The sequence below is a fragment of the Eptatretus burgeri genome, chromosome 11 (assembly GCF_056783735.1).
Source record: "Eptatretus burgeri isolate ZD-2024b chromosome 11, Ebu_testis_v1, whole genome shotgun sequence".
Taxonomy (NCBI): Eukaryota; Metazoa; Chordata; class Myxini; order Myxiniformes; family Myxinidae; genus Eptatretus; species Eptatretus burgeri.
Genome location: NC_140971.1, coordinates 20,333,823 through 20,356,392, shown reverse-complemented (window position 1 = coordinate 20,356,392; position 22,570 = coordinate 20,333,823). Strand labels below are relative to the sequence as shown.

The window sequence follows — 22,570 nt, the reverse complement described above, 5'->3', positions numbered from 1 at the left end:
AACTTGCTCTGGCCCACTGTTTACATGTATGATTAATTTTGTTTCTATCCACCTTGTATATTTTTCCAACCTGTCAGTAATTATAATTCTTCACTTGCTAGTGAACTGGATCTTGCTTCTTTTTTTTTTTTCTTCCTCCCCCATCATACCCTTTCCACTCCCCTACCCCCTCCCTCTCTACCTTTCTTTTCAGCTCTCATGTCCAAAGTGCAGGGTGAAGCTCGGATCGTTCTCTTGGTGTGGTTTGCAGTGTTCCTGCAGTGCGTGGGTGACGCCCGCATTTTGTTTGCATCGTGCTCGCCTTGACCCCCCTAAGGACAGGGGAACAATCCCTCAGAGTGTTTGTTCTTAATTGTCTATCTGCAAGCTTGAAGTGTACATGCATGATGTTGACACATTTAAGTTGTCTTACAGTATATTATAGGCATAATTAACAGTCTTGTAATTCTGCTTACAGCATCTAAGTTTACTTCCCACCTTTATTCTGATTGGCCCAGTCAAAAGTACACTTTATTTCTAAGCATTCGCTCGGCCGGATGTTATCATGGGTGTCCCATCAGTTTGTTTTTCTCTTCATGTTCTACTTCAGATTTTGTGGGCATATTACATAACTGCATGGTTACCAGTCTCATGAACAAGTTTGTTTCCTTTTTATTTCATTTCTGAAACATCTTTGTCTCACTTCTTCGTCCACATTGCTTTGTCATTGGATGTCGTCGTCGTTGTCGTAGTGGTCGGGCCCTGCCATCCTATCAAATGCCATTCCACATCTCATTGATGAGGTATATCTGCTATTTTATAAAATAATAATAATGTGTGTGTGTCAATAAAGCATCACATTATCTCTGCTAACTCCCCTACCCCCACTCCTGTCTTTGTCCCATCCTCACTCCACCCCCTCCTAATACAGTGTAGCACCCTCTTCCACCCTCCACCCCCCCTGCTCTTTTCCCTCCATCCCTCTCCACCCCCTCTGTCTCCGGATGTATTTGGATGGTGATTATGTCTCTATGGACACTCCACGCACACTGCCTTGCCTTGTCCTCCTCTTACGCTGCCTTCCCTTGCCCCACCCCTACTCGCTCCCCCACTTCAGTCTCCCTCCCTCCTTCCTCCTCCACACCCCCCCCGCTCCCCCACTTCGGTCTCCCTACCTCCTTGCTCCACCACACCTCCCCCCCTTCATTCCCCTTAGTATACCTGTGAGCAAAGCAATGGGTGATATTTGCTCGTTATTATAATAAAAGCATTCATCGAGTTAAAGATTATGCTCTCCCTATTGAGTGCAGCCTGTGGCTGCTGGTTGCATCATTGGTTGGGACGCGGCTATGCCGCTGATGGAGTGTCCCCCTTACCAGTACACTGGTGCTCATTTTGCCAACCTCGGAAGGATGACAGGCTGAGTCAACCTCCTGGTGTATTTTAATTCAGCTGGCCAACGGGGCTTGAACTCAGGACCCTCGGATCCCAAGCCACCACCCAAACCACTAAGCCAACACCAGGCAAAGAGTATGCTAATTAGCAAGAAAACAATAGTTGTTTTTTTTGATGATTACCTCTGGGGCTGAGACGTTGGATTTTATAAACCGATGCCTCTTGACAACTTTGAGTTTTTTGTTGTGCTTTTGAATTCTCTCTTCAGCAGTTCTTGCAAGTCTGGTGATTGTGCCGGCAAGATCATTTCCCAACCAGGTTTTGCTGTTCATTTACATTCACCGTGTCAGCATAACCGGAGAATCTTCGTCTTTATATCGTTTCCAGTAAGACAGAGTTTTTTTAATTTCATTTTCTGACGCCGGTTCGCCTGTTCTTGACAATTTCCAGGTGAACATTATCTTCAGCCTTCTTTGACAGCTCCTGCTTAAATGGTTGGAACACATATTCAAACCCAGACATATTAATCACACGGAATGCTAGAATGACGTCAAACACCAACTCTAATGGCCATTAAAACGAGTTTCCATCTTATGTAGGTTAAAAGCCAGTCTGCTTCTCCCAAAACTGGGAAGATATATTATCTTGAAGCGACCAGAGCTTCGTGAATACATCTGGACACCTTCTCAAATTCACATTCCAACTTGTTTGTGTCTGTTTTAAAAATTCCTTCAGATAGCCTTTAAAATGATAGGCAAGTCTTCTTATATTCAACTTACTGGAAAAGTTCAACCTGTTTACACATTTAAGATATAGGTGATCTTTCCATAAAGAGGAGAAATATAATTACGTTAATTCCAAATGGATATATACTTAAAACATCATATCATATTTGAGTACATTTATTTCAGGATTAACATATTTTATTTTAATATCAGGTTTTAATCATCATCAATTGATTTTATCACCCCCAAACCCATCATGATAAAATGTTTCTACAAGGGGATTCAGGGACTTGAGTGTCTTTAGCTACGAGTTATTACGTGTGCCATCGGAGATGGATGGAGGTTATGTATTCACCCGTTTGTTTGTCTGTCTGTTCATGTTTGAGCAGGATATTTCAAAACGTTATGGATGGTTTCGGATAAAATTTTGTGAACAGGTTGAGCGTGTGACAAGGTCAAATTGATTCGATTTTGGTGAAGATCTGGGTCCAGATGTGAAAACTTTTCACCATTGAAAGATGGAACTAAAAAAACGATATCTCAAAACATTATGGACGAGTTATGACAAACCCCAGTGGATGAGTTGGAGAGGTGACAATAATACGAGCCAATTAGATTTTGGTGAAGGGTTCGGCTAGATCCAGATTCGGCCTATCATTGGGATACAAAACGAAAACTGTTCAGCCTGGCAGAGCTATTTTCCCTTGCTGTTCATAAAGTGATCTAAAAAACAGTTTGACACCAATTGTTAAAATATAAGTGATGGTGGTTTGATTGTTTATTCATTGGATCAATGGGTACTGTCTGACAGGATGGTGCACATGCAGCACACTTCCTTTTGAGCCGTTTTATCTGGGTTTGATTTCCGATTCGACTATAAACTGGTTTGATTGGCGCTTTTCAGGCAGGATGTCCTGTCTGCTCACGTTCATCTGTGGATGCTAAAGATCACACACTCTCTTTTGTGAAGAGTAGAACAGTTGTTGCTGGCACCCTGGCTAATTTCCAAGCAGATGAGAGGTTACCAAAGTAGAAGAGAAGGACAGAGTAGAACAAGATTAAAGAGCATGCACACTTTTGTCAAATGTGCCCATCACTGAAGCAGGGTTGAGACTGGACGCAACTGTCTTTATCTTCTTGGAGAAGGACACAGATACCAATAGACAGCAGGTACAAGGGGGCTTAATATGAGGGCACAGTGGGGTGGATGGGTTGGAGGCAAACACCAAGTTGAGACGTCCGACCTTCCCCGAGCAGGGCGTGCAGTGATTCCGTTTCAGGTGAGGGGGGATGCAACAGAGGCGATCATATTCCTTGAAGCACACTTTCCAAGGTGCATACACTGATCCATGATTTTGAGGAAAGACTGGTCGGAGAGTTCAGCCTTGAGATCTTCAATATCTTTTATGGCTTGCCTATAACCATGAACACACTTGTTGCAAGCTCTACAGAGTGACCGAATGTTCCTCTCAATATACATTCCGAGACCTGATCTCTGCTTTATTACACATTGGTAGTTCACACCACGTGATCTCTTCCCAAATTTTCATTTCATACAGCTCTTCCCACACCATCAAACAAATGAGTTAACCTTCAAACGAATGTCCTTCCAAAGAGGTTCTCACAATAATTTTGATGGAGTACAAATAAACTTTACATGCAAGTGTGTGAATGCACAGAACCGAGTTTTTTTTTTTTATTTTTTTTTTAAACTACGAAATAACACACAATGTGTAAAGCAGATGTGAGCTGCTGGTGCACATTGACCTTTGACACAGTTCAACCTCATGAAGTTAGAAAAGTGGTTTCAGGTGGGCTGACTTGGGAAAGCTGGATTGTGAATCAAGCTGGAAACCACTTCCTGCATGCAGTCTTTCAGGACGACAGGCTGATCTGGAATGGCCACAGGGCAGTTCTGGCAAGTCTACTCCGAAGGCCTATGGGCCGGTCTATGTGGGGTAATTGAAAATGTGATCAGGTTAAAATATATACAGTATATCACAAACGTGGTCCCCATATTAAAAATTTTTTTTATAACATCCGATTTGTATGCTTCATCGCTTACAGTTGGATAACGCTCTCAGTTGGATTTAACTCCCATGTTCGGTGTAGTGATACCAAGGAACTTCTTGAAAGCAGCTGAAACAAGCCCAACTGGGCCAATAAGATCGCACGGCCAAATCCTGCTAACACATCACGTTCCAAGTTTATCGTACAACAAATTTTTAAAATTTTCTTCAACGAATAATGGACAATAATACCGAAAAAAAATGAAAAGGGAGGGCCGAAAAAAATTAAGGGACAAAAAACAAAAGGCTGGAGAGAGTAATGCTGCACAATGTGCAAAGGTAACCAATCTATTTTGTCCTAAATCCAGATGATATTGCAGCTGGTGGACCTGAGGTTAGTGCAGAAGCTGACAGAGTCAGCCAGGGACCCGGAGTGTAACTGAGGAAGAAAAGGCAGCCGAGGATACTGCTGAACCCTCCACGGAGTGTGCAGCCAAGGAGTCTGAAACACAGCGTCAGTAAGAGCATGTAGAAACTAGAAGTTCACTCGGTAGAGCACATACCTCCGTTCTGCAATGCTTAATCCACGAGAACATATCGGGCCCAATGCATTTTTGAAATGTCATGGTATATATCGTTTTTGGCCCGACCTCTCAATGGTGAAGAATTACTTTAAAAATTCTAGTTGCCGGATCCGGATCTTCACCAAAATCGAATTAGTTCGTCCTTGTCACACACGCAACTTGCCCACCAAATTTTTATTCAGATCCGTGCACATCTTTTTGAGATATCTTGGACACAGACAGACCAAGACATGAAAAATCACTCATGGAGTGACACTTGGCGAAACGGAACGGCACTCAGTAGAGCATGTACATTCGCAGGGGTGAACAGTTTACACTTTGTATGCCACTGATAAGTCAGATCTGAATCCAGACCTTCACCAAAATTGAATCGGCTTGTTCTTGTCACTGAACCAACTCATCCACCGAGTTTTGTCATAACTCGTCCACAACTTTTTGAGATCTCATGCGATATATACAGGGTGTTTAAAAATGATTGATACAACTTTGACTTCCTGCCATTTCTTTGTTTTTTGACCAATACCGTTTTCCTTTTCAGGGTTTGGTGGTGTTATTGCAGTATTTGTTTCCTTGGAATTCTAACTTCGTAGCTCAACTATGCCATTAACAGTGAAGCAGAAGATCAAATTGATGGCTCTGTGGTATAAGACTAAATCATACGTAAGCACCCTTCAGAAAATATTGTTGTGGTTGTTGATAGCACGTTTCAAGTGGAAATGGGCTTCATCACTGAACCAGCTCAGGTTGATCCAGTTTGGGTACTGCTCTATCCTGTCAATGAGATGATTGCACATATCAAGTCTCCTCATGTCATCTTGACTCAGTTTATGCCTATTAGAGACGATTTATGGGGAAAGCTTCAGTTCCTAAGTGAGGATACGCCACACTGATGTTGTTTTATGCCTAGCAACTGGGAACGCCGGCGGTGGGACTTCATGGGACTATCCACTGCAGAATCCCGCACGGTGTCGATGTTGACTTAGCTCTTTGTTACTGATGCTGGCCTGCCACTGTTGCCCTTGCTCTGGTTGTACACTGTACCCTTGTGCTCAAAATGTTTCACAATACATTGAATGGCACAACTTGTGGGTCCATCACGTGTTCTGAGGTCGTATTCTTGACAGAACCTCCAGCGGGTGTCTTCATGTGATTTAGTCTCAAACCACAAAGCCACCACTTTTGTCTTCTGCTTCACTGTCAGTGGCATAGTTGAGCTACAGATCCCAGGGAACAAATATCACGAGAACACCAAATCTTGAAAAGGAAAACAGTATCGGTCAAAAGGCAACAAATGGCAGAAAATCAAAGTTGTATCAATCTTTTTCAAACACCCTGTAGTTTTTTTGCGCCCATCTCCCAGTGGTGAAGAGAATGACTTGAAAATTCTTGTATCCAGATTCGGATTCCAATTTACACCAAAATTCCATCAATTCATCCTTGTTACACTCCTAAACTGTCCACAAACTTTCTGCGGATTCCATCCATAACCTTTTGAGATATTGTGCTATACTTGTATATCGTTTTTGGCCCTATCTCACAATGTTGAAGAATCACTTGAAAAATTCTCGGATCCGGATCTTCACAAAAATCGAATAAATCCATCGTTGTCACACACCCAACCTGTCCACAAAGTTATATCCAAATCCGTCCACATCTTTTTGAGATATCATGCAATATCGTTTTTAGCCCCTTCTCTCAACGGTGAAGAATCACTGAAAAATCAAATAATTCTCGTTTCTGGATCCAGATTCGGATCTTCACCACAATTTAATCGATTCTTCCTTGCGGCATGCCGAACCTGTCCACCAAGTTTCATGTGACTACATCCATAACCTTTTGAGATATTGTGCTATATATCGTTTTTGGCCCTATCTCTCAATGATGAAGAATCACTTTAAAATTCTCATATCCTAATCTGGATTCAGATCTTCACAAACATTTAGCGTTGCTGTCCTTGGCTGGTCAACTTCATACACAAAAAAAATTCAGAACGATTGCTTGAAAACTGGCCAAAAATCATGTGACAGACAAACGCGACAGACCAACATACGTGGCAAAAAATTTTTTCACCAAGTATCTGATTCGCAGTATCTGATTGGGTGGATGAGGGAAAGGCAGTGGACATAGTGTATCTCGACTTTAAGAAGGCATTTGATAAGGTACCACATCGGAGGTTGTTAGCCAAAGTGAGGGCTTGTGGAGTGGATGGTCATGTAGCTTATTGGATTGCAAACTGGCTTAGTAATAGGAAGCAAAGAGTGGCTTTGAGTGGGAGGATGTAAATAGTGGGATACTTCAGGGATCAGTACTCGGACCATTACTAATCATCAACGATTTGGACAATAGGGAAAAGAGTAAGCTTTATAAATTTGTGGATGACACAAAGCTTGGAGGTAAGGTGGATAGTCGAGGGGGTGGTGAAGAGGTACAAGAAAGTATTGATACTTGCATAGATTGGGCAAAAGACTGGCAGATGTAATTTAACCTGAGCAAGTGTAAGGTGTTGGGGATGTGAAAGAACAATGAAAATAGAGATTACAGGATGAGAGGGGTAATTTTGGAACATTTCACATAGGAGAAGGATCTGGGGGTGGTAATGCATATGGGAGGTAAGCAGGCAACACAGTGCCAGGTAGCTAGAGGTAAAGCAAATAGGGTTTTAGGCTGTATTCGGAGGAGGATCATTTACAAATCAAAAGAGGTGGTTTTAACATTGTATAGGAATTTAGTGAGGGCCACATCTCGAATATTGTGTAGAGTGTTGTCAACACAACTCAGGAAGGACATAGATGCCAGAGAGAGGGTTCAGCGTAGGGCTACTAGATTGATTCTGGGTCCAGCTGGACTCAGCGATGAGGAGCGGTTGAAGGAGACAGGGCTTTATTCACTAGAAAGGAGGTGGTTACTTGGAGATATGATAGAGATGTTTAAGATAATGAAAGGTAGAGATAAAATATGTAAAGATGAATTATTCAGCAGAGTAGACAGTGATAGAACCAGGGGCCACAGCCTGAGAGTAAAGAAGAGGAGAGTTAAGACGGTAGTAAGACAGGGGACTTTCACTCAGAGAGTCGTTGATGCATGGAATGGTCTCCCTGGAAAGGTAGTGGCAGCAGAAACAGTAGATAAGTTTAAATTAGAATTAGATAGGTACCTAGAAGTTATGGAGATAGAGGGGTCTGGGGATGTTGACAGGACTTTTAGCTAGTTTGAGCATCGATGGATCATTGTGGGCATGTGTACGGAGTGCTGTTGGTGAGGGTCTTGTCAAGGGGGATTGTGTGGTTCATGTGTGTTTTCAACCAAGCCCATGTCCTTCCCCTGAGGGGAAGAAAAGGAGAATTTTTTTATAAAAGCTAGAAAAAAAAAAAGAACTACAAAAACTACACAAACTACAAAAAAATTAAAAGAAACTACAAAAACAAACTCTTCTGGGAAGGCTTTCCACTAGATGTTGGAACATTGTTGCAGGGATTTGCTTCCATTCAGCCACAAGAGCATTTGTGAGGTCGGGCACTGATTTTGGGCAATTTGGTGACATCATAAACATAATATATATGTGGAAAATGACAGGTCCTGACCAGGAATCAAACTCAGGTCCTCTGGCAAACCATACCAGTGCTCAGCCATCTGGGCAACCCACCAGCTGAGCAACACAATTTTTCCACATATACACGTGCCGCTCTCTTTCCCCCACTGCTCTTTCCAGGGCACTCTCTGCCAACCATTGCCTGCTCTCGAGAGGGTCTTCCTCGGTTCGATTCCCGGTCTGAGCCTGTAATTTTTTCCATATATATTTATGATGTTGATCCTGTTCATTTATAAATATATTACTATGTCCCCTGTGGTGTTAAATAGCAGACATGGAAGTCTGCTATTTGTTAAATGGTGTTAAATAGCAGACAGAAATACCTCCTCCCCCCCCCCGTCCTCTCTCCCTCCCCCTCCCCCCCCATAGGGGGAAGACCCTCTCATGAGCAGGCCATAGCTGCTCCGATGGATGGCAGTGAGTGCCCTGGAAGCAGTGGGGGAAAGAGAGCGGCACAGGTATATGTGGAAGAATTGTGTTGCTCAGCTGGTGGGTTGCCCAGATGGCTGAGCACTGGTATGGTTTGCCAGAGGACCTGGGTTTGATTCCTGGTTTGGGTCTGTAATTTTTAGATCCTCGTGGAGGATCTCTAAGTCTTACGTTGTTGTTCTTCATCTTCTTCTTGTGGACTTTTTTTGTTTCACAGCCTACAGTTTTCATGGAAACTTCCTGAAACTTGGCATGTTTATGTAGAAACACCCTGCGCAGACAGTAACCATCTCCGATTTTGAAAATTCCTCCGAGAAAAAAAGTTATGACATCAAAATATCTCCGCTAATTAAAATCACCTAAAAAATTATCTCCGAAACTAGGCAAGCTTTTTGAATTCTGTTTGCGGGAATCGAACAGGGCATTAGCAGAGATGAATTATCGCACATATGATACATCACCATGACGTCATATCAATTTTTTTATGACGTCATTCCTATTTTTTGACATTTTTTTGTTTCACAATCCAGAGTTTTCATCGGATCTTCGTGAAACTTGCCATGTATATGCAGAAAGCCCACGCGCAGGCAGTGACCATCTCCGATTTTGGAAATTCTTCCAAGAAAAAAAAAGTTGACGTCATAATATCGCCGCTAATGGAAATCGCCTATACCATTATCTCCGAAACTCGGCAAGCTGTTTGAATTTTGTTTGTGGGAATCAAGCCGGGCATTAGCACAGATAATTTATCGTAAACCTGATACATCACAATGACGTCATAATCGTTTTTATGACGTCATCATTAAGAGGACGAGGATCTCAGCTCATTTGAGCTTGTTCCACATATATTTAAGAATGGTTTAAATTGGAATTCCATGTAAGCACCAAGATGTATTCGAGGTAGAAGGGCACAGCGATCTGAGGTTCGTGTCGCACAGATGTGATGTCGAAAATGACCTCGTCACGCGTCACATTTCCTCGTGAACCATTGTTTTCGAAAAAGCCACTCGATTTGCGGCCGCCACGAGATGTGCCGTCACACTTTTCTTCAGCGAGGCAAGCTTCCTGTCAGTGCGCATCATCATTAAATCTGCCATCCATATTTATCACTTTTGAAAAGAAATTTTTATGTTATTCGCTTGTAATATTTTATATCTGAGAGATGTATCGTTGGAGTCTCGACAGAAGAAAACAACAGGGACACTGACGAAACGCGTCACTTCCCTTCCACGCTCCTGCTCCAAAGAATGGCGTCGATAGTCGACACCCGGCTTTACGACATTCTCGGTGTTTCTCCGAATGCTTCCGACTCCGACCTCAAAAAGGTGAAGATAAAAAATCATTATATGTGATTGTATCTCGTTCGTTACATTTTTCTTTGTTACTGGCCTTTATTTTGGACAAGTAAATGCCACCTGTCGCTTTGCTGTTGGAAATATTAAGGGAGGAGGGGTGGGGGAGCTCAAAGAGGGTGAGTAGGTGGGGAGCCAGGAAGGGGGGGAGGGAGAGGGGTCGCTTTGCTGACTGGAGTTTTAAGGGGGGAGGAGCGGATGGAAGGGAGAAGGGAGGGAGGAGCAAATGGGGTTGGGAGGAGCAAGGTAGGGAGGGAGGACGGGGGGAGGGGAGGGAGGACGGGGGGAGGGGAGGGAGGACGGGGGTAGGTGAGGGAGGACGAGGGGAGGGAGGACGGGGGAGGGGAGGGAGGACGGGGGAGGAGGGGAAGGGAGAGAGGACGGGGGAGGAGGGGAAGGGAGAGAGGACGGGGGAGGAGGGGAAGGGAGAGAGGACGGGGGAGGAGGGGAAGGGAGAGAGGACGGGGGAGGAGGGGAAGGGAGAGAGGACGGGGGAGGAGGGGAAGGGAGAGAGGACGGGGGAGGAGGGGAAGGGAGAGAGGACGGGGGAGGAGGGGAAGGGAGAGAGGACGGGGGGAGGAGGGGAAGGGAGAGAGGACGGGGGAGGAGGGGAAGGGAGAGAGGACGGGGGGAGGAGGGGAAGGGAGAGAGGACGGGGGGAGGAGGGGAAGGGAGAGAGGACGGGGGGGAGGAGGGGAAGGGAGAGAGGACGGGGGGAGGAGGGGAAGGGAGAGAGGACGGGGGAGGAGGGGAAGGGAGAGAGGACGGGGGAGGAGGGGAAGGGAGAGAGGACGGGGGGAGGAGGGGAAGGGAGAGAGGACGGGGGAGGAGGGGAAGGGAGAGAGGACGGGGGGGAGGAGGGGAAGGGAGAGAGGACGGGGGAGGAGGGGAAGGGAGAGAGGACGGGGGGAGGAGGGGAAGGGAGAGAGGACGGGGGGAGGAGGGGAAGGGAGAGAGGACGGGGGGAGGAGGGGAAGGGAGAGAGAGGACGGGGGAGGAGGGGAAGGGAGAGAGAGGACGGGGGAGGAGGGGAAGGGAGAGAGAGGACGGGGGAGGAGGGGAAGGGAGAGAGAGGACGGGGGAGGAGGGGAAGGGAGAGAGGACGGGGGAGGAGGGGAAGGGAGAGAGGACGGGGGGAGGAGGGGAAGGGAGAGAGGACGGGGGAGGAGGGGAAGGGAGAGAGGACGGGGAGGAGGGGAAGGGAGAGAGGACGGGGGGAGGAGGGGAAGGGAGAGAGGACGGGGGAGGAGGGGAAGGGAGAGAGGACGGGGGGAGGAGGGGAAGGGAGAGAGGACGGGGGAGGAGGGGAAGGGAGAGAGGACGGGGGGAGGAGGGGAAGGGAGAGAGGACGGGGGGAGGAGGGGAAGGGAGAGAGGACGGGGGGAGGAGGGGAAGGGAGAGAGGACGGGGGGAGGAGGGGAAGGGAGAGAGGACGGGGGAGGAGGGGAAGGGAGAGAGGACGGGGGGAGGAGGGGAAGGGAGAGAGGACGGGGGGAGGAGGGGAAGGGAGAGAGGACGGGGGGAGGAGGGGAAGGGAGAGAGGACGGGGGGAGGAGGGGAAGGGAGAGAGGACGGGGGGAGGAGGGGAAGGGAGAGAGGACGGGGGGAGGAGGGGAAGGGAGAGAGGACGGGGGGAGGAGGGGAAGGGAGAGAGGACGGGGGGAGGAGGGGAAGGGAGAGAGGACGGGGGGAGGAGGGGAAGGGAGAGAGGACGGGGGGAGGAGGGGAAGGGAGAGAGGACGGGGGGGAGGAGGGGAAGGGAGAGAGGACGGGGGGGGAGGAGGGAAGGGAGAGAGGACGGGGGAGGAGGGGAAGGGAGAGAGGACGGGGGAGGAGGGGAAGGGAGAGAGGACGGGGGGAGGAGGGGAAGGGAGAGAGGACGGGGGAGGAGGGGAAGGGAGAGAGGACGGGGGGAGGAGGGGAAGGGAGAGAGGACGGGGGAGGAGGGGAAGGGAGAGAGGACGGGGGGAGGAGGGGAAGGGAGAGAGGACGGGGGGAGGAGGGGAAGGGAGAGAGGACGGGGGGAGGAGGGGAAGGGAGAGAGGACGGGGGGAGGAGGGGAAGGGAGAGAGGACGGGGGGAGGAGGGGAAGGGAGAGAGGACGGGGGAGGAGGGGAAGGGAGAGAGGACGGGGGGAGGAGGGGAAGGGAGAGAGGACGGGGGAGGAGGGGAAGGGAGAGAGGACGGGGGGAGGAGGGGAAGGGAGAGAGGACGGGGGGGAGGAGGGGAAGGGAGAGAGGACGGGGGGAGGAGGGGAAGGGAGAGAGGACGGGGGAGGAGGGGAAGGGAGAGAGGACGGGGGGAGGAGGGGAAGGGAGAGAGGACGGGGGGGAGGAGGGGAAGGGAGAGAGGACTGGGGGGAGGAGGGGAAGGGAGAGAGGACGGGGGAGGAGGGGAAGGGAGAGAGGACGGGGAGGAGGGGAAGGGAGAGAGGACGGGGGGAGGGGAAGGGAGAGAGGACGGGGGGGAGGGGAAGGGAGAGAGGACGGCGGGGGAGGAGGGGAAGGGAGAGAGGACGGCGGGGGAGGAGGGGAAGGGAGAGAGGACGGCGGGGGGAGGAGGGGAAGGGAGAGAGGACGGGGGAGGAGAGGAAGGGAGAGAGGACGGGGGGAGGAGAGGAAGGGAGAGAGGACGGGGGAGGAGAGGAAGGGAGAGAGGACGGGGGGAGGGGAAGGGAGAGAGGACGGGGGGAGGGGAAGGGAGAGAGGACGGGGGGAGGAGGGGAAGGGAGAGAGGACGGGGGGAGGAGGGGAAGGGAGAGAGGACGGGGGGAAGAGGGGAAGGGAGAGAGGACGGGGGGGAGAGAGGAGGGAGGAGGGGGCAGAGGAGAGAGGAGGGGGAGAGAGAGGACAGAGAAGAGGGGAGGAGCAAGTGGGGAGCTAGAAAGGGAAAGGGGAGAAGAGAAAGGAAGAGGGGTGGGGAGAGGGAGAGGGGTCGCTTTTCTGACTGGAGTATTAAAGGGGAGGGGGGAGAGAGAGAGGGAGAGGGAGAGAGAGAGAGAGAGAGAGAGGGAGAGGGAGGGAACGGAGGAGCAAGGGTGGGGGACGAGGGGTGGGGAGCTTCGAGGGGTGAGGAAGTTGGGGAGCTAGGAAGGGGAGAAGAGAGAGGAGAGGAGTTGCGTTGCTGATGGGAGTATTAAAGGGGGGGGAGAAAGAGGGAAGTGAGGGATATAAGAAGAGGAGGGGGAGATAGGATAGAGGGGAGAGGAGGGAGGGAAGAACAAGGGGGAGAGGAGGAAGGGAAGAGCAAGAGGGAGAGAAAAGCAAGAGGTAGGGAGCGAGGAGGGGTGAGGAAGGGAGGAAGGGGAGGGGGGTGGGGAGAGCCATGGTGTGAGGGGAGGGGGGGGTGGGGAGAGCGATGGTGTGAGGGGAGGGGGAATGGAAGGGCAATGAAACGAATCCAAACAGTCACATTTTCTTTTAAACCACCAGGTTCCATATAAAACCAGATAGGAACATTTAAAACCCACACTGGAAGAGGCTTGCCTGCATACATGCATGCTCACACATGCTCACACATGCAGCTATCTTTGCACCCCTCTGGTCAGCTCACTCTGAATCTGATTCATACATGCCCACCCCGTGGGGAACCTGGTTTAAATTCAAAACGAAACCGTAAGTCAATAGAGCTGGGAGAAGAAGACTTGAACGGAGGAGAAGGAATTAGGTGAGACCATGGATCGGGAGGCGACGCCACTACGGCATATATGACCAGCTCATGGTGGAACTCCGGAACGAGGACCATGCATCCTTCATCAACTTCCTGCGAATGCCCCCAGATATGTTTGACGAGCTGCTAGCCAGAGTGGGTCCAAGGATAACCAAGCATTACATTATTATTAAATAATTTCAATAGTCCAGTGGAAGCGATTTAACTCGTTCAATGGAAACAATTTCAATTGCCGAGCACCAGTGTCCAAAAATAATAGGCGAGTGACAGGCATTAATGAAAACTGAAGTTGCAGCCTATGAATAGAAAACCTCACGTAATGGTCGACGATACGCTGCCACGCTATGCATACGTTAGACTATCGTTGGGCATAGGTTGTGGACGCCTAAAACACGCTAATCAATCGTTGGTATAAGTTATCGAAGCGTTCTGTGTTCATTACTAGTACATTTTGCATTTGTCCAAGTCGTTTTGAATACTTTTAAAACTGAAACAAAAAAATAGTTCATCGTGAGAATGAGAAAAAAAAAATTAACCGAACATAACATCGAACAATGGTGCAAAGTAGTCTCATATTCGTGGACGCAACGAGGATCCATCATCACCCACACCCTCCCCATCACGCTCACCTACTACTGACATGGACATACTACTACTACTACCAATACTACTACTACTACTACTACTACTACTACTACTACTACTACTGACACGCTCACCGACTACTATGACTATTACTACTACTACTACTACTACTGATACTACTGACATTGACATCTACTCAACATGGAGTCTGGAACACTGACGGGTTCTTCTTGTGAAGCCCATTTGTATATACCAATTCCCCTAAACGCTGCCAATACGCCATTATACGGTAGATGTAAGTTAGAAACACGTTCAGTAAGTTCTGTGGTCGTCCGGAAGACGTCAATCAAATTCGTCCACATACGACAATGTGCGTTTGAGATACGTTACACATAGGTTCAAAGCACGCTACTCATAATTTCAAAGCACGTTACTCGTAGGTTAAAAATTAAGTTTCGGGTTTGCTAAACATCACCTCGACGTGTTTCGACTTGTGCGTAACTTACAAGTAACGTGTGTCCGACGTGTGTCCGACGTGTGTCAACGATCGCGGAGCGTGCCGAGAACTTATGCCAGCGTATGCGGAACTTGTGAGCCATACGTCGAGTACGTCGTAAAATTTTCAGCATGCTTGAAATTTCACGACGTACTTGACGTACCACGAAATATGACAGCGTACTTCATCGTTTTTCAGCGTGCTCCTAACATATACACAACTTACCCATACCGTATTCGACGTGTGCCAGCGTTTTACAGACATTTTTCATAGGTTGGCATACGCTGGCTAAATCGTCAAGGTGTGACTGCGATGTTGACACTTCCAATTTTCAGGCGGTTATGATTTACATCGGCGTGCGGCAGCCTTTTAACAGGCTACGCCACGAGTTCGTCGGCGATACGTGCAGCGCGCTTTGCCTAAGTTAAACTATCGTTGGGCATATGTTGTGAACGCCGACAACAGGCTAAGCATTCGTTGGTATAAGTTATCTATAACACAACGAAACGTTCTGTGCCCGTTACTAATATGTTATGCATACGACCAACACGTTATGAATATGACCAAAACTTAAAAAAAAAACTCAAAACTTCAGCGTACGCCGACATTTTACATACATTTTTATACGTTGCCATTGCTGGTTAAAACGTCAAGGTGTGACAGCGCCTTAAGCAAAGTCAGCATCAAGTGCCAGTTTCTCAGCCAAAAGGGCTTCTAAATTCACCAAGCCGAAAGAACAGCGATATGTTGCCCTGGTGAGCCCTAAGAAGGGTGAAAGCAGGTTGGTCGCTTTGCTTTTCATCTGCTTGGTGACAGCTTTTGACTTTGCTTTCCATGAACTGCTGGATGCCCTTCGGGGTTGGCAGGTATGACACCGTCATGATGAGGTCATTGTCACATCATTTGTCCAAGTCAGGAGAAATTAACAATTTCCATTAATACAAATTTCCTTGGTCAGGTCAGGACAGATTAGATCTGTGACTTGCTTACAGGTACCATGAAACCTGCACTAACCTGTTGCATGGTTGGGTTGTCGGCAACTAAACCATCTCCCCCACCAAGTTTCTTTGTGAGGAGGGTGTATGATATGGACACCCAGCAGGATGAACAACAATGGCGGAGGAGCTCCTTGTGAGCCAACGGCCATCCATATCTATCCCCAACTGTGTCTGCAGACATTCTCCTGCAGTTGTTACTTTTTATTAGGAGGTTAGTGGCAGCATTTGCACTCCGGCCACTGTAAAACCCTTCATTCGGCAAAATATTTCAAAAGCATGAAAAAATTCTGAAAACCCACTCCGTGGGAGTAACTGCTGTGCAGCTGCCCTTTGCAGAGCAGCTCACCTGATGATGGGATTGGGGGAAAGCCTTCAGGATCCCCAATCTTTGATGATAAGAGGGAAGCCACGAGGTAACCTTCCTGGTCAGATTGCAGTAGTGTGTGTTGGGGTGGTGCTGAGGTGTCATCCACCAGACTGCGGTCTCCTTGGGTTAATCTGACGTGGTCCCTTCGGGTGGGTGCCTGGAATATCCTATCCCAAAGAGAGGATGATCACCTGTCTGTGTTATCATCTGAGCTCAAGTGTTTTTGAACATCTGTATTGCAGCACTTTCTGAGATTTGGAGACCGGATTGCGATGAGGTCATGGTGGGTGGTTACACCTACGATTGGTCTGGTCGCTCTAATGGTTACCATGCCAAAGGAGTTGCTGTAGCTGTATCCAATAAGCTGACTCGAATGATAATTGAGGTTACACCGGTCAACGAGCATATTATAAGACGAAGGATTCGTCACTCCTTGGGTGTCATTTCCCTGGTCTCTGTATATGCTCCAACTGAGGCGAGTGAGCTCGTCGTGAAGGACGCATTCTCTGTCACGCTCGAGTCTGTGTTTGATCAGTGCCCCAGACAAGATACTCTTCTCGGCTTGGGGGGATTGTTCAGGGTCGCTGGAGGATGATCCAGAACTACAGGGTCTCCCGGAGTGCTCAGTTCCTCAACACTGACCACAGGCTTGTTGTAGCAACTCTGAAGTTGCAGCTTAAATTCAGGAGAATGGCACCATCCCAGCCGAGGCTGGATGTTTGCAAGCTCAAGGATGAGTGGGTACCTGAGGAGTTTGAGAACAGGCTGAGTGGAGATTTGAGTGGTCTGGGTGCTTTGAGGGGTCCTGAAGAGTTGTGGAGTGAGTTCAAGACCACCATCCTTGATGTTGCCGGTAGATGTGTTGGAACTCACCGTTGGGTGAAGAAGAATTTTGTCTCTCAAGGGACACTGGATAACATTGACCAGAGTCGCAGGGCTCGGCTGAATGGCAGAGCTGAGCTGTTCAGGGAGGTGAGGCGTAAAACTGTACATGCACTAAGTGTGGACAAGGAGGCCTATGTACGAGGAATCTGTGAGGGGGTAGAGCATCACCTGTGGTTCAGTGATTCTCGTCCTGCTTACAGGGGAATTCTTTCAGGGGAACTGCATTCCTCCAAGCTCATCCCTCGGTGGACTGCATTTAGAGCAGAGGGTGGTAGGCGCTTGACAGAGGAGTCCGAAGTGAAGGCCCGCTGTGCCGGTTAGTTTGAGCGGCTGTACCCGGCTGATTCACCAGCTATCGAGTTAGATGTCAGGGGTGTTACAATCCATATTGATGACCCTCCAATCAACTGTGGTCCACCTTTGTTTGTGGAAACACAGGCTGCGGTGAACCGGTTGAAATGAGGAAAAGCTCCAGGGATCTGTGGCATCCGTGCTGAACTTCTCAAGGCTGGTGGAAATGCTGCACTCGTGTCGTTGCACGCATTTCTGTGCTCTTCCTGGAACACAGGCATCATCCCAACTGACTGGAAAAGGGGCCTTGTTGTCCCTCTCTGGAAAGGGAAGGGTGATCGCCAAGACTGCAACAACTTCCAAGGGGTGACGCTGCCCTCAGTTCCAGGCAAGGTCTTTGCTCGGATAATTCTTGATCGGGTTCGTCACCATCTGCTTGAGCACCAGCGTCCAGCGCAGTCATGCTTTACACCAAAGAGGTCAACGATTAACCGTATCCTTGCTCTTCGGGTACTCACCGAACACAGACGAGAGTTTCGGCAGGGGCTGCTTGCAGCTTATGTTTATCTTTGTAAAGTGTTTGAATCAGTGAATCAGGATGCCCTCTGGAGGATTCTTGGTCTTTATGGGTTGCCAGCAAAACTTATCAATCTGATGTCTGAACTCTACTCTAGTATTGAGAGTGCTGTGAGATGTGGATGTGGTGGTACCATCTCTGACTTATTTCTAGTTGTTACTGGAGTTCGTCAGGGGTGTTTACTGGCCCCACACTTTTCACCACTTGTCTGGACTGCATTCTGCAGAGGATGTCGGGGAGATCAAGTTGTGGTGCATCGTTTGGGAATGTCAAGATCTCTGACCTTGATTTCGCAGATGATGCAGTCATCTTTGCAGAGACTAGATATCCTTTTGGGGCCCTCGAGTTGCTGAATGAGGAGTCGGCACCGCGAGGGTTACGGGTTTCCTGTGGTCAAAACTAAGATCCAGGCTTTCAATGACATCTTGGATGCTGCTATCCTGTCTGTACCTGTTTGTGGCGAGGATGTTGAGGTCACGGAGAGATTCACTTACCTTGGCAGTGATATTCATGTCTCTGCTGGCTGTGAGTAAGAGGTCAACAGACGTCTGGGTCGGGCCTGGGGAGTCATGGATTCACTGGATCATGGGGTGTGGTGCTGCCGGTACCTGTGCAGGAGGACGAAAGTCTGAGTCTTCACGTCCTTGGTGCTTCCAGTCTTGCTCTGTGGATGTGAGACTTGGACTTTGACCAGGGATCTGAGACGGACACTTAATTCCTTGGGTACCAGGTCTATTCGGAGAATCCTTGGCTATATCGCTTGTCGGACATCGTGTCCAACGAGCGGTTGCTGAGAGAGACTCAAATGAGATTTGTTACCTGCATAGTCCGTGAGCGTGGCTCATTTTCCTGACGCTGATCCTGCTCACAAGCTTCTCTCATTGTGGGAGCCTCGTGAGTGGAGGAGGCCAATGGGCCGACGCTGACCACATGCCTCGTGGTTGCAACAGGTTGATCAGCATCTGAAGGCGATGGGGATATATCTATATATTGTGACGTCCACGGGACTTGAACAGTCCCGCCAACGTAGAATGAGCCGAAACGATGGAGGCGGTTTATTTGTTTATAACCCAAACATGGCGGTTCTAATCGCTCTACCGCAAACGGGACGAGGAAGGTGGCACGAGTCACTTTTCACTGAGTTGATGATGTTTATTTGTTTTTATTATTACCAGAAATAACAAGACTCGGCAAGAAGAGGGATCCGGGGCGATTCGACGGGATGGTGTGGGATCGGGCGTGGGGAAAAACACAGACAATTCCAATGAATATACAGTTCTCAATCCCTCTAAGGCGCCAAGCACACACACACACACACGCACACACGCACACACGCACGCACACGCACGCACACGCACACACAACGTAGCTATTTCTGGTGGGCAGGCTGGACCGTGGTGTGGACGCAACTGTCCCTGGATCGGCGTCGGACGAGCTGGCCTTGCTCTCGTCAGGGGGGCAGGAGAAACCGTGGTGCTGTCGACCTCCTGGTCTTGGCCCAAGTCCGCTCACAGCCACCAGGGAACCAGTTCTGGCGCCAAGTTTGCGAGCAGGAGAGGAAGGCAGGTCCGCCCGCCGTTCGACCCCGTACTCCGAATCAGCAGAACCCCAGAGCCAACCAAGGTGAGGCACGAGGCTCGGCAAGGCTCCAAGACACGATCAAGAACACGATCGACTCAGCACAACAACAAGGACGCTCTCTCTGCCGCCACAGGGAACCACACCAAAAAAACACGATCGTTCTGATTGTAATCTTCTTCCTCTCCCTTTTCGACCCCGAACAGAACCTTTTTATCCTTGGTCCTCGTCACTTCCAATCGAGCAGTTTATTGGCCCACCGCCATCGCCTTCCGCCAATCGTGATCACTGGGCGGAGCCATCCGCTGCACTGTCCTGTGACGTCACGGCCAGTCTTCAGAGAATACCAAAAGGGGTTTACGCAGACACACTTACCCTATCCCGTGTCCCTATCTAATTACGTGACAATTATCATCTCCCCCCTTGAAGAAATGAACATTTACTAGACAACTTATCACCACTGAATTGCTACTTATTACATCGAGATCCTGGTAAACTCGAACAGCATGGCATACCTAATTAAACATCCTAATTACCCTTTGAATGCATACCCCCCCCTCAAACGTAACAATATATACAGGATGTATGTGTGTATGTGTGTGTGTATATGTATGTATGTGTGTGTGTATATGTATGTATATGTATATGTATATATATATATATATATATATATATATATATACAGTCAACCCCCGCTTCATCGCAGTTTACCTATCGCGACCCCGGTTCATCGCGGGTTTTCCCTTAGAACGTAACTAATTTTTTCTGCGGATTCCCCCGGTACATCGCGGTAATAATATATAAAATATAAATTATTTAAGCAATAAATTATAACGCGTGGCGCTCGAATGTATCTTCATAATAAAACAAACAAAAAAATTTTTGTATGTTTGTCGACACAACGCATGAGACAAAGACAGAGAGCGCGCCATTCATTTCTCCTTGGCGCTGATTGGCTGCTGCCCACGAGACGCACTCTCGCTGTCTTGAGTGTTTCGCTTGTGAACGACACAGATATTTTCTACGTTTTTTTTCTCCAAGCCCTACGATGCCGCCGAAAGGAAAAACGTTTGCCGCGGTTGGGCACCATTACGGTTTGAATGAATCGACCATACGCTACATCAAGAAGGATGAAGCCAACATCAGCGCTTTACATTCGCAACGCGCTGCAGCTCCCCGTGGAGGCCATGGATTCCGACGACAATTTTTCTCTGAGGGCATATTGGCGTGATTTCACGACAGCAACGTGTCTCCAAATAATTCAGAAGGCTCTACAAGAAATGAAAAAAGAAACCTTAAACGCCTGTTGGAAGAAGCTGTGGCCAGAATGCGTACACGAATACAAGACCTTTTCTCCAGACGAAATTCACCATTCGGCAATCGAAAAGGCCGTCAAGCTGGCGAAGATTCTAGGAGGAGCACTCAACGACATGACGCACGACGAAGTGAATAACCTCATCGAAACCAACTCTGACCCATTAACGGACGAGGATTTGGCTGAGCTTACGAAGTCTGCATGCGAGGAGGAGGAGGAGAAACAATCTGATCCATCGCAGGAGCACGACGACGAAGGCCTCTCACTTGAACGCTTAGCAACAATGGCGAAAACTCTCCTCACCACCATGAAGAAACAATGCCAGCAACTGCCCATCACAATGTTTTGCAACGTTACTGAGTTTACAGTAAGCATTTTATGCTTCAAATGTTTTCTATATGTGTTTAATTGAGATTAAAATGTGTTTAAAACGTGTTTTGTGGAGGCGTCCATTCATCGCGGATTTTCACTTACCGCGGGAGGGTTTGGAACGTAACTCCCGTGAGAAACGGGGGATTACTGTGTGTGTGTGTGTGTGTGTGTGTGTGTGTGTGTGTGTGTGTGTGTGTGTGTGTGTGTGTGTGTGTGTGTGTGTGTGTGTGTGTGTGTGTGTGTGTGTGTGTGTGTGTGTGTGTGTATATATATATATTGTTGTGGATTCGCGCCCGCCGGCGTGCGAACGGCCACGTAACTCGAATCGCGGCACGTCGCCCACCGGACGGACAATCCAGTCGTGACCCTCTCGGACTAACGCCGGGAACCAGTCATGGGTGGACCTTTCGGTCTCACCGCGATCGAGCCAATCGGCCCCCGCGTGGGATAGGGTTGCTCGCCAAATTCGACCTACCTAAGTACCCACACGGAGGGTAGACCGGGCGATCGCACCTCGCCGCAGGTCGACTTCGGACACGGGCCACTTAAGCGACCCGTTCCGTACTATCGGGATAACCGAGCGGTGTTATTCGTCGACCTCGACGGTTCGATTAATTATCGGGCGTCTTAACCCACGACCAACCCTTTACGTGAAGCAAGATGAGGATTCAATGAAAGAAATGACGAAGCGAAGCGGGAAAACAGTTCAATAATAAGCACATTTATTTCGCGGCACACGGGAAGCACACATATACAATTCCACCAAAAGCACATAGAAAAGAAGAAGACAAAAAGCAAATGCGACAATGCAGATCTAATACCGACTACGCGAGCACACGGCAACACTTATACAATTTTACTTCACAGACGGCGCCGACAACACATATTCCCAAAGCAAAAGAAAAGAGGACCACCCTCCAGGATGAGGGGGTAGGCGGGCCTGGGGCCGAGACCGTGTCGGGCCTACCCGTCTGATGATGAGACGCGGAGCGGCGGTGGTGCCTCAACTCCGCGGGCCTCGCGGACAGTGTCTGGTAGGGGGTGGGAAGGGGGCCCCCTTTTGTCGCACTATCTCAGCGCGGGGGGAAACAGGAGGGGGTTGCTGATGCTCGGGGAAAGGAGGATTTCACAAAATCGCGAGTCCCGCGACGAGCGTCTCCACCACGACCTCGGTCGCGCCGCCGGCCTTTCTCTCCGCAGTTCCCCGAATCCGACGCGAGCACCCCCTCGTCCGCCTTCGCCGCCGCCGCCTCTCCACAGCTCCGTCCTCTTCACTCCGACTCCGCGAACTCCCAACTGCACTCTGCTTCTCCGAACTCCACTCTTCCTCCGCTTCCAACTCAACTCTTCCTCCTGCGAACTGAACTGAACTTGT

The 22,570-nt window shown here is 48.9% G+C and overlaps 2 protein-coding genes across 6 annotated transcripts in view; both read left to right on the top strand.

Moving 5' to 3' along the window:
* The window catches only part of DUSP12 (dual specificity phosphatase 12), a 30,476-nt gene extending 20,959 nt beyond the window's left edge, over positions 1 to 9,517 (top strand). For 4 of the 5 annotated variants that reach the window (XM_085845441.1, XM_085845442.1, XM_085845444.1 and 1 more), the window contains exon 7: positions 194 to 1,263. In XM_085845441.1, coding sequence (XP_085701567.1) covers positions 194 to 352 — 159 coding nt within the window. In that variant the 3' untranslated portion in view covers positions 353 to 1,263. Of the gene's footprint in view, positions 1 to 193; positions 1,264 to 1,642; positions 1,761 to 8,650 lie in introns of those variants that run through there. The other variant, XR_015049119.1, reaches the window with a different exon arrangement.
* A 237-nt stretch (positions 9,518 to 9,754) lies between these two features.
* The window catches only part of DNAJA2 (DnaJ heat shock protein family (Hsp40) member A2), a 48,482-nt gene continuing 35,666 nt past the window's right edge, over positions 9,755 to 22,570 (top strand). Inside the window, exon 1 of the mRNA XM_085845446.1 lies at positions 9,755 to 10,035. Within this exon, the coding sequence (XP_085701572.1) occupies positions 9,958 to 10,035 (78 nt within the window). The 5' untranslated portion in view covers positions 9,755 to 9,957. The remainder of the gene's footprint in view (positions 10,036 to 22,570) is intronic.